The sequence below is a fragment of the Python bivittatus genome, unplaced genomic scaffold (genome assembly GCF_059951505.1).
Source record: "Python bivittatus isolate LINGU-HERP-01145 unplaced genomic scaffold, Pbiv_v1 ctg000330_np1212, whole genome shotgun sequence".
Classification (NCBI taxonomy): Eukaryota; Metazoa; Chordata; class Lepidosauria; order Squamata; family Pythonidae; genus Python; species Python bivittatus.
The window spans coordinates 39,329,077-39,346,505 of NW_028277058.1; the positions used below are offsets into that span (position 1 = coordinate 39,329,077).

The window sequence follows — 17,429 nt, forward strand, 5'->3', positions numbered from 1 at the left end:
AGGGGAATGAATTAACCCATAGAATTATGAGATCCAGGATGCATCCAAATCTATTATTTCCTTCAGAACGACTACGCCGGGAAGAAAAGCAGCGTCAAGAATTGGAAAAGACTCGCAGAAAGCTAGAGGGAGACTCCACAGACCTGCATGATCAAATAGCTGAACTCCAAGCTCAAATAGCAGAACTCAAAATGCAGCTGGCGAAAAAAGAGGAGGAGCTTCAAGCAGCTTTGGCTAGGTGAGCCTAGTTGTATTTCTAATTGGAGATGGGATGGGGAGAGCAGTCCTTTGACTTTTTTTTAGAGCCATGACCTCTCCTTAAATAGCTTTTGAAGCAATGGTCCTAGCTCACCCTCATTGGTAATCCTTGTTCTACACAGCAGGATTAATTTCCTGGAAATGTAAAAGAAAATAAATGAATTCTCTTGCTGGAACTATAAGTCTGCATGGCTTAGTAAGGTCAGGAAGTAGCAGTAAAATGAATAGTCTGTGGGGCAGACTTAAAATTGTCTGCTGTACGTTAATTGTTTGGTATCAGTTTAAAGCACTCCAATAGTTAGGCTTCTCAGACTAGCCAATATTAATACTTTCTGTGGTATAGAAGGATGAAACTAAGCATTTCAAATAGAATCCAATTATGGATGTAACAAATTCATGCATTGATAACTTGTCACAATAGCACTCAGTTTCCTTTAACTACAATTCTATGCATTTCTGTTCAGAAGTAAATCCTAGTGAGTTCAACAGGATTTTCTTCCAGGTAAGTGTGCAGAAGAAGATAACTTTTCTATACAGAAACATGAAATAATGTACCATGTTATTTGTGTCTTTGAATTGTGCAGGGTGGAAGAGGAGGCTGCTCAGAAGAACATGGCTCTGAAGAAGATCCGTGAGCTTGAGTCCCAAATAACAGAATTGCAGGAGGATTTGGAATCTGAACGAGCTGCTCGAAACAAAGCAGAGAAACAGAAGCGGGATCTCGGTGAAGAACTTGAGGCTCTTAAGACTGAGCTAGAGGATACGCTAGACTCAACTGCAGCACAGCAGGAACTCAGGTAATTGTGACACTCATTCCAGTGAGGCCAAATCTGCTTCTTGAATAAATAGAAAAAAACACAGGTCCCAACTGGGTTTTAAGATTTGCAATTTTCCTAACTGAAAACTTTGTCATCTTGTGCAGTTCCCTCAGATATCCTTGCTTAGCTCTGCGATTATGTGCTGGGTCTCGATCTCTGTTAACTTTGAGATGCAAATAATGCAACTTTCTCAATTGCTGTCTAACAGAAGTGTTTGTGACTTTCTGATAGGTCAAAACGTGAGCAAGAAGTGACTATTCTAAAGAAGACTCTGGATGAAGAAGCAAAAACTCATGAGGCTCAGATACAGGAGATGAGGCAGAAGCATGCCCAGGCTGTGGAAGAGCTGGCAGAACAGTTAGAGCAAACTAAACGAGTATGTGATGGGTTTTAAAAAAAATCATGTAAAGAGCCTGATAAGTGCCAAGATTATATTTGAGTTTTTGTATCTGTATATGAGCACAACACTAATGCAGTTTGCAGTTTAAGAATGGATTTCCCATTGCATGAATTACATTTAGATATGATGTAGTAGAGGTTAAAGGTAAAGCTGTAGCATAGTTTTTTGAAAATGGGACACTCATTTCAATATCTGAAAAGCAACAGAGTGATACTTGATTTCAAAGGAGAGTTGATAATTGGATAAGCTAATAATTAATTCAGATTGTCCCCTTTAACCTGCATGAGAATTTGGGTATTATATGAGTGATTTTTTTCTTATTATACCTGGTAAATTTGTAGCATCTTTTCAGTTTCCTTTATTGATACAGACGTTGTGAGTACCTTTAGTTCATGGTAACACAAATCCTGTTTATGCAGAATTGAAAACCTACAGTTTCACTGTTCCAGTAGTGTCTAAATCCATGTCAGTGTTCTGACTCATGCATCAGAATTTCATTTTGAAGTTAGTGAAATTAAAACTTCTGGAGCAATCATACCTCACTTTAAAATGTTCCTGTCTTCTTAAGGTGAAAGTGAATCTTGAAAAGGCAAAACAGGCCCTGGAGGGTGAACGTGCTGAACTCTCCAATGAGGTGAAAGTACTTTTGCAGAGCAAAGGAGACTCTGAGCACAAAAGGAAGAGGGTTGAAACTCAACTCCAAGAGCTGCAAGTAAAAGTCACAGAAGGGGAAAGAATACGGACAGAGCTCACTGAGAAAGTTAACAAACTGCAGGTGAGGATCTAATATAAGTTCCCTTTGGGCTCTAGATATCTAGCTACTTTGCAAATGCAGGGGGAAAAAACTTGTGTTGAAACCCTTTTAATTATTTGGAACTTCTTATTCCAAATTATATCAAATATACTAAATAGCTTTGCAAGAGTTGAAGTAGTTTTCACCTTTAAAGCCCTACACGCCACAGGGCCAGGTTACTTGCAGGACCACCTCTCTCTGCTTGTCCTACTAAGTTAGATAGGGTAGATAAACTCCAGGTCTCCTTCCTTAAATGTTGTCATCTGATTGGACCTCGGAGGTGTGCCTTCTCAGTGGTTGCCCTAGCCCTTTCGAATAGCCTCTGACCTGAGATCTGAGGGATCCCTAACCTTTTAGTCTTCTGGAGGGCCGTGAAGACCTGGCTCTTCCCCAAGCATTGGGCTAGGATGGGGTTGAGCTGCAAGGATGATTGGTCTGGTGCCTGGGGGGAAGGGTACTTATGTTTTTAACTATGTTTTTTATGGATTGTTGTGAGCCACCTAGTCATCATATGAGATAAGCGGCCATATAAGTCCTGTAAATAAATAAAAAAAAATAAATAGTGTGTTGGCAATTTAGATGCGTAATAAGTGTCTAATATAAATATGCCGATTGCTCTGTGTATCTCTTCTGCCTTATTAAGGTGATATCAGTAATAAATGGCAAGACTTTCACTAACGGAATTGTTTCAAAAATTTTTTAGGTTGAATTAGACAACATCACTGGTCTTTTGAATCAGTCTGATAGCAAGTCAATTAAATTAGCAAAAGATTTCTCTACACTAGAATCACAACTGCAAGACACACAGGTAAGCTGCCTGATTGACCACAGTGGCATTTTAAAATACTGTTATAGTTTCTATTTACCAGTGACAGATCTTTTAATTTGACTGAGAAATATAGATTGCAGAACTCTTGATTGATTTTGTAGCCAGCTAAAAATGTGATCAATAAATGCCCTTTCTTTCTGTGGTAGGATCATATGATTCATATTGAACTTTGAGTATCTTTAAAACAGAAAAACTACAACTTTCCTATATCAAATTCTGTTCTGTACTTTGAAAGTAAAATGCAGCATTCTTGATCCTTAGCTCTTATTTCAAGCTGGCAGCCAGGAAGAAAATGGGGTTCCCCTTCCAGTTAAGCTGCATATTGAAAGTACTTTGAGAACACTACAGGAATAGCATAACCTTGCTTGCCTTTAGGATGAGGGATGGGAATGAGGATACTAACCACAGTGAGAACTTTGGAAAGTCATTGGACTGAGAATGACTACTTCACCTTCTCTTTGTGCTCCAGTTTAAGCATAGCTCAGATGTAACAGGTATTTGAATTACTACCAGTCATGTGATTTCTAATAGCAGAAGCATCTAAGGCTGAGAAGTAAAATAGTGCAATGGGCTTGTTTAGTTATGAATGCAATAGTGAAATGAAAATAAAGCAATTTAATTTACTCCAAGTGAGTTCTGCTATATGGTAATGGAATCTGTTTATGCAATAGATTTAAAAAACATGTTCCTTTGGTTTATGGTTGGTTTATCTTTTTAATTTTGTATTAATATTGTTATTTTTTTTTTTTTTGGCTTGTAAAATAATTGTGTGTGTGTTTATATTCATATTCCTCTTCTTGGTGCTGAATATAGATGTCAGGCCATGAATTGGTATTTGATCTTACTTGTCACTGAATGTAGATCTTTAACTTAAAATTCCAAGGCAGCTATCAATTATTATAATAATGAAACATTATGTCACATAAACTACTTTGAGATGTTTAAAAATATACACTGCTTTTTTTTCATCAAAACAAGAAATTTCTTGTATGATGAATATGATAGATTTTATCAGGTTTATCAAGTTCTTTTTAAAATATAGAAATGCCTTATGTTGCTGTTGGGAGGCTTGGCAAGTTACTCTAGATGACAAACAGACTCTACAGTGCTTTCTTCGTATACCCTTCTGAGTTGGTTTTCCTCTTCCATAAATAAAAATAGACTTGTCAAGTTCATTTCTGGTGGCATTTGTGTTGTATGAATTTACTGAGTGACATTAAACTATTTGTATTCAAATTCCCTAGTTTTCAGGTAACCTAAATCACACAATTGCCCAGGTTTATGTATTTCCTTCTGCAGGCAGGAAAAGCATACAGGAACAAATTCTGGCTTAGTGTGGTGTCAGAATGTGTCTATTACCCAAGTTGCTTTTTATTTTAGATCTAATATCTTTGGGTAGTTGACTCTTTAGTTTTTGATTATTATAGGAATTGCTTCAGGAGGAAACCCGTCAAAAACTGAGCCTTAGCACCAAGCTGAAACAGATGGAAGATGAGAAGAATAGCTTCAAAGACCAACTAGAGGAAGAAGAAGAAGCAAAGAGGAACCTGGGAAAACAGATTTCTGCTCTTCAGCTCCAGGTACTATAGAACTAATTTATGAGCAAAACCTGGACCAGTATGGACATAATGCTAAATTAGCCTTGAAGGTAGACAAATCGAAACATGTAGAGCAGGTCTATGAAGAGTTCAAAAGCTTTTGTTTGTTTTTCAGTTGTTAATGACCACTTGCTGTGTTGGCTGAATCCAACAGACTGTTCAATATGAATTACGATTTTAGCGAGCTAGTTCTTAACTATATTTAAAAGTTTGAATTCATCATTTAACTATCTAATCTATGTTCAAATTATAAGCTTGAGAAAAGGGACTGTCTTGATGTTTTCTAAAGCACTGTGGGAATGAGCTTTTCAGAATAAAGAATAAAATATAAATGCTGTTAATCTTGATATGAAGCAGAATCTTTCCATTTCCTTGTAGCACTGTTGGGGTTGGAGTGTGAGGAAGAATGCATGAGCCTGAGGATGGCTGGATTGTGCAAACCAGACCAATTATATCGAAATCAGGCTTTCAGAGATACTTTGTTTCCTTGTGTGGGATGATGGATTACGTCTTGGGTGCATATGAGCCACCCAGAGTCACCCGTTGGGGGAGGTGGGCGGCATACAAGTTAAATAAATAAATAAATAAATAAATAAATAAGGAATAGTGATTTGAATGGCTTTTCTGTTTCATATAGAGCTGCCCTAGACATCTACCTTTGCAAGCTGTATGCTATTTTGTGCCCTTACTGCTGCATCTTACATGAGAAAGCAATCATTCCTCTATTATGATAGATCCTGATCCTTCTTTCCAATATTTTAAACATTTGCCCACCCCTTCAATTTTCCTAGAGAAAATTTTTTAGAGGTCTACCTTGGGTTCCTTTTTCTTTTTGCAAAACTGCATCTCTCACTTTCTGTTTTACTTAAATAATGTTCTTTCTCTACCTAGATTGGAGAAGTGAAGAAGAAGATGGATGAAAACATGGTTTGCCTGGAATCGGTAGAAGAAGCCAAGAAGAAGCTTCAGAAAGATTTGGAGGCGATGAGCCAACGTTATGAGGAAAAAGCAGCTGCTTATGACAAGCTGGAAAAGACTAAGACCAGGCTCCAGCAAGAGCTGGATGATATTGCTGTGGATTTGGATCATCAGCGGCAAATAGTTTCCAACCTGGAGAAAAAGCAAAAGAAATTTGATCAGGTACATTTAATTGTATTTTGCGATAGGGTAGAACACCTTTTCGCTGATACTTGTTCAGTGAAGGAGTGGAAGTGTCTGTATAGACGTAACACATCTCCTGCCTCGTGTAAAGGACAAAGGACGTGATCTCTTGCAAACAAAAGTTACCGCCAGTTTATCATATTTTCTTGATTGGGCTTTTGTTTGGGAACAGCTATGAGTAGCACTTGTGCTCTTTCTAGCTTGCTTCTAAAAGGGTGCCAACTGCTGTATTTTGAGGCAACAGCTGATCAGTTTTTTGTCCTAACGCATATCTGGAATTGATAAATAACCTTTGCTAGACATTCATACTGTTTCATCGGGGATACCTGAAGGGACAACCATTGGAGATAGCCAGACATTTCATTGGAAATCTTACAGTACCATCATTGTTTCTTTTTCAGCTGCTAGCAGAGGAGAAAACGATATCTGCAAAATATGCTGAAGAACGGGACCGTGCTGAAGCAGAAGCACGGGAAAAGGAAACAAAAGCCCTTTCCTTGGCTCGAGCCCTGGAGGAAGCCATAGAGCAGAAAGCAGAGCTAGAGCGACTGAATAAGCAGTTCCGGACAGAAATGGAGGATTTGATGAGTTCAAAAGATGATGTTGGCAAAAGTGTAAGTTGATGGTATTTGAGTGAAAGTGATTACCATCATACAGGCTTGTGATAAGCCTTAGCAGGAGTATTGGTTAAATTGGCTTACTTTGCACTTTCAGTTAGATACAAAAAGAAGATGGATGCTAACTGCAAATAATTTTTTGGGGAATGGAACAACATATCATTATATCATAGTCTTTAAATCTCACTACCCAGAATAAAGAGACACTAACTAATAAAACCTTTTTAACAGGAAGATCACGGCACCTGGAGTTTTTGAATAGTAAAGGCAATTTCTTTTCTAAATAAAATACAGTTGCCGTTGGGTGTCAGGAGAAATGTGTTGCTATTTGTGCCATATGTTCTAGCAGCTCTATATAGACTTCTTTGCTTCTTGCCTACATATATAGAGGCATCAATATCTATTTAGTGCTTTAATTTAATTGTCTGAGACCAGAGCTTAGATGCAGGAATTCTGGTCCACATTAGTTTCTGTTTTTTTAAAAAAGGTAAAATGGCTAGAGAAGCCTGGCAGTGTTAAGAGGGGCAGAGAATTATTAATAAGTGACTTATCACCTTTAAAGCCCTATATGGCACAGGACCAGGTTATCTGTAGGACTGCCTCTCCCTAAGGACGTCTGCCTGTCCTACCATATTGGATAGGGTTCTTCAAGTCCCCTTGCTTAAATGTTGTCCCCTCCCTTAAATGTTGTCATCTTATGGGACCTAGGAAGCATGCCTTTTCTGTGGCAGCCGCTGCCCTTTTGAACACCCTTTCCCCTGAAGTTTGGCAGGCCCCCTCCCTTTTAACCTTACGAAAAGCAGAAGCACCTGGCTTTCCCCCCAAGCACTGGGATAGGGTGAGATTGATGAGATGAACTTGTTGTGGGCTGCATGTGAAAGTTTCGCTATGGTGCCAGGTTTTGTTTTATTTTTGTTTTTAATATTTTTTTTATTGTATATAGATGTTGTTTTGTCTTTTGGTTATGAGCTGCCCAGAGTTTGGTACAAGATGGGCAGCTATATAAATCTTTTAAATGAATAAATAAATAATTCATACCCTAATGCTCTTATTATTTAAAAAATCAGACAATAAAAACAATGGCTGTGTCAATATAGGGAAGCTAATTTTGTGTCTGTATGCTATAGGTTCACGAGTTGGAAAAGTCAAAAAGAGCTCTGGAGCAACAAGTAGAAGAGATGAAGACTCAGTTGGAAGAGCTAGAGGATGAACTGCAGGCCACAGAAGACGCCAAACTGCGCTTAGAAGTAAACCAGCAAGCCATGAAGGCACAGTTTGAGCGAGATCTCCAGGCCCGTGATGAACAAAATGAAGAAAAGAGAAAGCAGCTGATGAGACAGGTAGTATTCCAGACATCTTAAAAATTCCTGAAGTGTTCTTTGGAGATAAGATTAGTTACTGGATAGCTGTTCCAGCTAGCTGATGATTTAGTAAGGCATTCAGTTCTTTGTCCTCTTGTGTTAGGATGTGGGACGTGGGTTGTGTTTATGGGTAAATTGTCTATGCTTTGAATCCTTACAGGTGCGAGAAATGGAAGTGGAGCTGGAGGATGAAAGGAAGCAGCGCTCTATTGCTGTAGCTGCCAGAAAGAAGCTGGAAATGGATCTAAAAGATTTGGAGGCCCATATAGACTCAGCTAATAAGAATCGTGACGAAGCCATTAAACAGCTCCGGAAGTTGCAGGTGAGGTTTGTTGCTTATGTGCTATTGCTTTTCTGTCGCTGCGTCACAAGCAGATGAAGAGAAGCAAATGGCCCAATCAATTACTGAGGCTTAGCGATTGTTGTTTTGATCCAGGAAAGAAATCTGGTTGCATGAATCTTCAGACGGGTTTTATAAAAAATCTCTTTCCTTTGGGGATGTTACCTGCATTAGCCAACAGCCAGTTCCATCCTGGCTTCCCCTCTTTCATTTTGGTTGGCCGACTGGACTCTAGTTCTGTGTGTGACCTAATGGGAAATGGACTAATCTCATTCCTGAGCCACCGCAGTATACATGCCAGTGGGGACACCATAACTGTAGAGGCATCTGGTGGGGTGCACACAGTGAGCGTAGAGGGGAGCAGCCTGTCTGCTGCCGGAGATTGTCGGCTCTCCACTCACTCTGCCTGTTGGGCTTTTGTCTGCTCTTTGGAGGGAGTTTAACTGAACTGGCCTGATAACACTCCCTTTAAGTATTTCACAGAGAGAATTCTTTGTGCATAGAAGTTCTCACGTTAAATCCTTCGCTGCACTAGTTAAAAATGGTTGGGTTGTAGAGTTGAAAAAATATTGGGCCTTGGAGACCTGTTGACAGTGGATTAGACTGCCTTGGGCAAAGCAGACAGTGAGTATGATTTGATATAAAGGAATTTCATATAACCATGGAATTATCTGTAATTTTTTAGGCCCAGATGAAGGATTACATGCGGGAACTGGATGACACACGTGCCTCAAGAGAAGAAATTTTGGCACAGGCTAAAGAGAATGAAAAGAAGTTGAAGAGCATGGAAGCAGAGATGATTCAAATGCAGGAGGTAACCTAAATTTAGGGGGGAGAACCCTAATACACTTTAATACATACATGCCCATCATGCTGTAGGTGGAATGCAAGAAAGCTATAGAAATTAAAGGCACGAGAAAATAAAATGAAAATGAAACATTAATTAAAACTAGTTTACTCCAGCACCATTTATTATAACTCTCCATATATTTCTGTCCCTACAAACTCTTTGCCTTCACCACATAAACCCACTTAGTTACATTGCCTTTTGCTGTTTAAACATCTCAATTCCTTGTTTTTGAGTATTCATCAAATCTATCATGCCACAGTTTTCTCCTCTTTCTTAATCTGTTCCTTAGTCCTTCCTATGTTTGTTTTGCAATTCAGTCCTTATTCACTCTCTCTGTATGACCTAAACACTTCAAAGTACTTTGTACTGGTCACTACAATTCACATTAATTCAACGTGCATTTCTAATAGAGTATTTTCTTGCTTCATGACACATACTTCTTAAGTACTTCATTTCCACTACATTCAACTTACTCATTTGCTTCAATTCCATTCCAGATAATTTCATTAGTTTACTTTAAAATCCATTCATTGTGCTGGAGGTTCCTCATTAAGCCTTCTTCACCCACTTCCAAAACAATTTTATTTCCATCAAAATTGCTTTGCATTTTCTTCTCCTTTTTTAACTTTTACTGTTACTTCCTATTTTTCAGCACTTTTTTGCAGCTATTGCTTTTGCTGTGCAAACATTATATGTCTTTCTCTCATCCTCATGCTGTAGCAATCATTATGTTGTAGTGGTTCTCTGTAACGTAATTTTCTGCACTCTGTTCTAAACAGCTTCCACATCCAATTTCCTTAAGTCCATTTTCCACTCATTGTCTTTGAATACTTTTTTATATAGGATACGTATGGCCATGCCCATTTTTTCTCAAACTCTGCTTCTAACACTATCAAATAATGATCTGTCCCACATTCAGAACATCTCATTATCCTTGTATTCTTTACTAATTATCTTTCAACATAATCAAATCAATTCATTTAGATTTCTGTTTATTCCTTTGCCATGTGTAGATATGAATAGACGTTGTTTTTGAAGCAATTTTTTTTTATAAGCAGTTACTCACCAGTCACCATTCTGATTTATTCTAGGGTCCAAATCATTTTTCTGTATCCCTTGTCTCATTTCCAGCCAGCCATTCATGTCATCAAGCAGAATAATTTTTCCCTCAATCACATTCATTCAGAACATTGCACATTTTTCCACAAAAAATTGTATCTGGTTCTTCCATTATCATCATTCATTGGAGCACAGCATGCAACAATAATTAATTGAGGGATTACTACTTTCACACAAACTCTAGCAACCTAGATGACACCAGTATATTTGTCAGATACATTTACCCTTTAATTCATAATTAATCTTATACCTTCACTTCCCTGCATGTATTAACACCACTCCACAAGATCAGACCACCTTAATTCATATCTATCACATCCTTCCTCTTTATTTTTTTTATTTTATTTCATGTATTAATCTATGCTTTTTACCATTTACCCTTATATTGCAAATCATAACCTTACATATACCATGGGCCAACACCAAATGAACCCATTGTTATGGGCTTCCCTTGCCCATCATGGCTTTGAGCAACTGAGGCTTTCACGTAGCAATTTTTAGTAAGAAAGATAAGATGTAGACTTAGTCATACCTGTGCCTCATTCAGTTAAGGACAGTACCAGTCACTTTTGGCATATTTTGGCCAGTATGCCACAAGCGCAAACATAGTTAAGTTTTATATCTAGTATGCTCACGCTATTCCACGCAAGCTGGGATGTCTAATCGAGAGGGTATCTTGCAGGCCAGAGTACTGCTGCCTGCATTGCACCAGCTAAGAAATAAATGCAGTGAGTTAATGAGTTAGTTTATCAAATATAGTAGATTGATGTTAAAGTAAGAGTGTAACAGAAAATACATGAGCCCTTTGAGCTATCAAAATTCTCCGAACTTTCCTCTGATTCTTTCCAGAGATAGATACAAACAAACAAACAAACAAACAAAAACATTGGATGCTTTGATCGGTTTGTGATTACGTACTTCCTAGCTTTAGAAACTATTTTGGCAAGTGACTGCTGGTTCAGATAAAAATCCCAGAATTATATTGGCAGCAGCCAACGTTTTAAATGTGGCTATAAACACTAGGTCTTTACCAATAAATTCATATGTTTGAGTTCTTTAATGTTTACTAATTTACTAATTTATTTTATCTGCCAAACTGTTGTATCTTATTCTAAACCCTTTCTGATTATATCTATATGATGCTACTTGGGTCTTTTGACCACAATAAGCATTATATATAAGTGACTGTTCTGACATGTAGAAGTGTTCTGCCCATTCCTCTACTTGTTACTTTTTGACTTCCTTGTGAGACTGTCCTAGTTAAGACTGGGTTGCAGTATATTGTTTTTAATGCTTAATTTTCACAAGGAGTTTGTTTACATCTTCTTCTGATTTCAGGAACTTGCAGCTGCTGAACGTGCCAAGCGCCAGGCTCAGCAAGAGAGGGATGAGCTGGCTGATGAGATTGCTAACAGCAGTGGCAAAGGGTGAGTAACAGCACTTTTTTTTTCTTTCACAGAGTAAAAAGGATGTTCTGTGAAGGATGTTTCATAGTGTTTGTATCTTAAGTGCTGAGAATAATATGTAAAGCGTTCTATTTCTGGAGACAGAGCGATTAGCTCATATCTTCTGGGAATTGTTTGTAGATGGTAAGTAATAGGTGTGTTTTCTTCAAAATGCTGTATCTGAATATATTCCTTGTGTATCTCAGAGCTCTGGCCTTGGAGGAAAAGCGTCGCTTGGAGGCTCGGATAGCTCAGCTTGAAGAAGAATTGGAGGAAGAGCAGAGTAATACAGAGTTGGTGAATGATCGCCTAAAGAAGGCAAATCTTCAGGTATTTGCTTGAGACACTTCAATTGGTTTGGGTTTAGAATGCTTTGTGAAACCTCCAACTGTGGCTTTTAAGCCTTGGTTAATGGCTTAGTATATTGGGCAAGTCCAGCTGATTATGATGCATTCAGTAAACTATGGTTAAGCAAACCATTGCTTAGGCATTGTGCATTGATAACTTGGGCTGCTTCTGATTATGAACATAGGTTACAATAAATAATGTTTAGTTTATTAAAGTAAAAATAAGGGTATGTATATAATCTTTGTTGGCACTGAACAGTGATCAATCTTCTATACTCTTCTGCCCTGCTGCATTTCAACCAAAAAGACAAGATTTTAGTAGAAGTGATACAAATAGGGAATGGAGAGGCCAAAGGATATGGAGGAAGAAATATTCAGATGCATGAAATTAATGTACTTTTTATTCTCTTTCCCAGATTGATCAGATAAATACAGATCTGAATGCAGAGCGCAGTAATGCCCAGAAAAATGAAAATGCTCGCCAGCAAGCTGAGCGTCAGAACAAGGAACTCAAGGCAAAGCTTCAGGAAATGGAGAGTGCTGTAAAATCTAAATACAAGTCTTCTATTACTGCTCTTGAAGCAAAGATAGCACAGCTGGAAGAACAGCTAGACACTGAGACAAAGTAAGTATTGATAATCTGCCATGCGCTTACCCTCTGGGTGATGCAATTTAGTGGGCCTGTATATCATGGTCTTTACCTAGAGGAACAATGGAAGGAAATAGGAACTGGGGTAACTGAGGGCTGTTGACATGGTCAAAATTCAACAGCCTTTTGCACATATCACCTGAAGTTTAGGTGCTGATTGTTCCTCATTAAATCCTGGATATGATGTCTCTTGAAAAAGACTGAGTGAGAGGCAGAGCAGTCAGTGACTGCTGAGGCCTTTCAAGTAATCTAGAATACAAAATTAGTCTTTGAAGTAGATGCATGTGGAAAGCTGGCATTGCTCAACTCAGACTACAGATAGCCTTCATAGAGTAACCAAGTAGTGTCCCACTAGTCTCACTTAGATACTGCATCATGTTGCAGGGTCAACATCAAAGCATATCAGTCTTTTAACCTTTAGTATACTTTGTACAGTTTTTCTCCAAACATGCACAATCTACTTGCTATTTTCTGTAAAGGGAACGCCAAGCTGCCAGCAAGCAGGTGCGACGTACTGAGAAGAAGCTGAAGGATGTTGTTCTACAAGTGGAAGATGAAAGACGTAATGCTGAACAATATAAAGATCAAGTATGTGCAGTTTTGAAAACTGGTGCTTGGTAATCTGAGCTGTATGGCAGAAGACCATTCCCCTACAACTATACAAAGTTTCAACTGCTGGAGCTTTTAGCAAGTTCTTAAGATGTTAGCAGTATTGCCCTTTATAGATTTCTGCACCCCTTTTGTTAGGACCAAATATTCCTGCATTAATACATTTTCACCAGTCTTGTATGTGGTTGGGTAATCAGGATGTCTAGTAATGGAACTTGTCAATCTTAGGACTGAGGTATCCCATTCATATTGCTTAACTTACAAAGTCTGGAATGATAGACCTTGCAGAAGATAAGAAGGATCTAGTTCTGTATTTCAAAGGGATAGAACTAAATGTGTTAGACTAGGATCAAGAAGCCTTGGTTCAAGTCCTCATTGTGTGACTTTGGGCCAAGTACTATCTTGGCCAAGCATACCCCATAGAGTGCTTACATTAGGGTAAAATCCCCATGTGCAGTACTGTGAGTTATCAGGGGAAAGGAGGGATCTAAATATAATAATAAATGAAATTAATTTTGCATAGTCATGTTCAGGAATATTCTATATTAGAAGTGTGCAAATACTTCAAAAGAGGTACTTTCAGACCGAGGCAACTTTATGAGCTTAGAAAAAAGACAAGGCTCCTTTAATGATTTGAAGAGAGATGTTTTGCTAGGCACCTCTTTTGAAGAATTTGCACTTAATTGATAGACTGCATACCAAGGATTCCATGTCAGTGTTGATACCTGAATGTGAATAAACTGGGGCTCTGATGATTCCTCTTTTTGCACTGCAGGCAGATAAAGTAAACGTGCGCTTGAAGCAACTTAAGCGTCAGCTGGAAGAAGCAGAAGAAGAGGCACAGCGAGCCAATGCAGCTCGCAGAAAGCTGCAACGAGAACTAGAGGATGTCACTGAGACTGCTGATGCCATGAACCGGGAGGTTACTTCCCTGAAAAGCAAACTGAGGTAAATTTTTATTTATTTATTTTATTATTAATCTCTCTCTCTCTCTGTCATACAAAGTGACTCTGGGCGGCGTACAACAATTGAATAAAATAACAAATGGATAAAAACAGTCATTATAAAAGATAAAGTAAAATGCAAACATTTTAAAATTTAAAACTTTTAATTTTTTTTATAATGTACAAACCCCATGGAGAGAACAGAGTATGAATCTTAGTGGAGTCATCTAAGAATGTCTCCAGTTCCCAAAGACCCCCCAGGCCTAATGAGACAACCAGGTCTTTAGGGACTTCCTAAATGACAGCAGGGAAGGGGGTGAGCCTAACTTCAGGGGGTAGAATGTTCCACAAGGAGGGAGCCACGGCAGAGAAGGCCTGCTTCCTGGGACCCACCAAATGCAAGACAGAATACATAAAATACCTTCCCTGCCAGACCTAATGGGATAGGCTGATGTAATCGGGGAGAGGCGGTCCCTCAGATAAATTTGCTGGGGGCTTTTTTGTAAATTTGTTATCCCTTAGATAAAATGCTATTCATGTAGACTTACCTTAATGTTTTTACCTTGAGCACGCCAATGTCTGAATGAATAGATTATCTAAAAATGGAGTGCCAGTTTTCTCATATAACTTGTGGTACCCTCTCCAACAGGCGGGGAGATATGCCTTTTGTGATGACACGCCGGATTGTCAGGAAGGGAACAGGTGAAGTGTCTGATGAGGAACTGGATGGCAAGACAGATGCCGGTGAAGCCAAAGCTACTGAATAGAATTGCTTCTTGGATCCAGGTTACCCATGATCAAATGACCTACCCTCCCTCTGTCACCAAACCCTTCTAAAGTATGCTGGGGAAAGTGGATCATATGTGTTGCAATGTTTCTTGGACTATTTGGAGCCATCGGACATTAGTGTTATCTCTCCCAGCATCACACTCTTTTGTATTGAATGCCAAAGAGTCTGTAGTCTGATATGAGACTGGGCACTACAGATGCCTATAGCATTGATTGTCCTTCCCACAGCTGCCAGTAAACGTTTGTGGTTTGGTGGGAGAGTGAATACTTTTTGTTGTTATAAATCAACTATTTTCTTCCAATAACGAGTTTGTGATAGAGGCAAGGAATCATCCTTTATTCCCTCTTCTTTTGTTTGCTTTTGGCAATCATGTTCTGTGACCTCATAGTTTTGACTTTTTCAGTCTCCCACTTAGCCAGTTTAAGGTTCATGCTGAATAGGAAAAACAAGGATTCCCAGCATGCCTTCCAAATGTCTTTGAAGATCATGTAGACTTGGGAATGGATGAAGGAGAAGAAAGCTTCTCTTAGAAGAGACTTTATTAATTTGATCCCTCCTTGTAGCTAATACCTGGACAGTTCTGAAGTGCAATGGTGTCTCAGGCTTTATGTCTAAGATGGAATGAACCAGTAGTTAGCGACAGGCCAAGAAAGCATCAAGTTTTCCTGTGTTCTTGTTGGAGAACCTGTTTGGGACCAAATATATTTAACGGTAAGAGGCAGAACCTAGTGGTTTTGAATGGCGTGTGGGCAAGGAAGTGCTTCTTTATTATAATGTCCAAGCCTCTAGCTCTATAATCAGGGGATGGGTTTAGTTATTCTGCACAGTGACTAAGAGTATATTAAAGAAGAAAAAAAAAACTTTTAATCTGCACAGATGATATGTTGAAGACCTTTGTATCTCTTGTTTATAAGTAATTAAGAAAATACAGTAAAGGTCTTTATCACTGCCTTTCTATGGGGACTGCGATTATATAGATAGTCTTTACTTTTCTACACCATACACTGGTTGCTGGATTTATCTGTATACTTAACCATATTGTATATGCTGCATTTAAACTTCTAAGTAAATGACAAATTAAAATAAGAACATCTTATACTGTATGGTTATTGCTCTCACTGCAGGAACCTCCTGTCCTTGTTGCTGTCACCAAACCAAATTTGCAAATCTTTTTTTATATAATAAGTGCCTTAGCATGTGTCTCCACTACAGTCAGTAATGGATTACCGGTGCTCCTCTAACAATAAAGATTATCCATGTGCTACAATCTCCTGTGTGTACTTCTCTACCATGTGCTTGAATGCAATGAAAGTGACAGGAACTGCCCTAATGGAGCAAATTATGTGCCTCTCTTTTGCATTGAACAGGATGCAGACATAAGGTTGATATTGCTTCAGGTTGATAAGAACCTCCTTGCTGTGAATAGTTTTTGATGAAACACTGGTCACAAACAAATGTTTCTTAGTATATAGGATATAAATAGTTGGGAATATGTGTTCAGATATAAAATAATCCAGCAGGATCATAGCATCCCTGTCCTTTTACATTAAAATTCAAAAACATGCAAAGAATACAAAGTTCTTGCAGAATCCCAGCTATAAACTAAAGGAGGCCAATACTGACAATATATGTTATCTGTGTGTAAAGGGTGTACATTAATCACACATGTAACCATGTGATTAAACGTTTTCTTATATAAAATGGTATCATCTGAGGCAGACAGTGACTACAGTATATTTACACGCAACGCTAAAATGGGAATTTTCTAACCATGACTTGAACAAACCATTGTAGCCTGGTTTCCATATATTACTAAGTCATAATGTATGTGTTATCATATCACTCTAATTCAAAAACCAAACTTCATTAAACGTTAGTGTCATGTGTAACTCAGTCTAGTAATAAGATTTGAACATGAAGCGGTGCTCTTGGTGATGGAAAGTTTTCCAGTGAAGTAGATGCTCTTACACTTCCCTAGCAAATGATTGAAAAAAAAGACTTGGATACTCTTATAGTGCATAATAGATAAGCTTGTTGTTTTCTGTTGGGCATAAGATGCAACTTCCATCAGTCAACAGCAAGTGGCATAGTTTCATTTCAACATACCTGTAGGAATGGATCATCTGATTCCTTTAAAAAGGTGACACAGTTAAAAAATAGAATCAGATAGCCAAACTGGTACTCATAAAAAGCATGTGTGAAATAATCCATTTTAACTGGAAACCTTTGTGCATTTTGATATGAGGTATTAAGTGGCAGGAAGATCAATAACATTTCAGAGCTTGATATTTTTTAGTTGATACTTTTAGTTGATGACAAATGTTAGTAATTTAATGAAAATAAACACAGCCATGCTCAAATGCAGAAATGTATTTTCAAGAGTAATCAACTTCTGGTACTTTAGATATTGTTGAATTATAACTCTCTGCATCCCTAGGAAACATAATCCACGGGAATCCTATCAGTATAATGCATATTTAATTTATTGGTCAGTTCCCCAC

At 38.3% G+C, this 17,429-nt stretch overlaps 1 protein-coding gene across 3 annotated transcripts in view; it reads left to right on the forward strand.

Moving 5' to 3' along the window:
- The window catches only part of MYH9 (myosin heavy chain 9), a 69,977-nt gene extending 53,782 nt beyond the window's left edge, over nt 1-16,195 (forward strand). For all 3 annotated transcript variants that reach the window (XM_015888529.3, XM_007430725.4, XM_015888528.3), the window contains exons 25-41: nt 67-238; nt 843-1,055; nt 1,308-1,452; nt 2,045-2,251; nt 2,973-3,077; nt 4,526-4,678; nt 5,588-5,836; nt 6,259-6,471; nt 7,602-7,814; nt 7,996-8,157; nt 8,861-8,989; nt 11,483-11,571; nt 11,796-11,919; nt 12,353-12,561; nt 13,065-13,173; nt 13,970-14,142; nt 14,788-16,195. In XM_015888529.3, the coding sequence (XP_015744015.1) occupies nt 67-238; nt 843-1,055; nt 1,308-1,452; nt 2,045-2,251; nt 2,973-3,077; nt 4,526-4,678; nt 5,588-5,836; nt 6,259-6,471; nt 7,602-7,814; nt 7,996-8,157; nt 8,861-8,989; nt 11,483-11,571; nt 11,796-11,919; nt 12,353-12,561; nt 13,065-13,173; nt 13,970-14,142; nt 14,788-14,905 (2,783 nt within the window). In that variant the 3' untranslated portion in view covers nt 14,906-16,195. The remainder of the gene's footprint in view (nt 1-66; nt 239-842; nt 1,056-1,307; nt 1,453-2,044; nt 2,252-2,972; nt 3,078-4,525; nt 4,679-5,587; nt 5,837-6,258; nt 6,472-7,601; nt 7,815-7,995; nt 8,158-8,860; nt 8,990-11,482; nt 11,572-11,795; nt 11,920-12,352; nt 12,562-13,064; nt 13,174-13,969; nt 14,143-14,787) is intronic.
- The last annotated feature ends 1,234 nt before the right edge of the window (nt 16,196-17,429 follow it).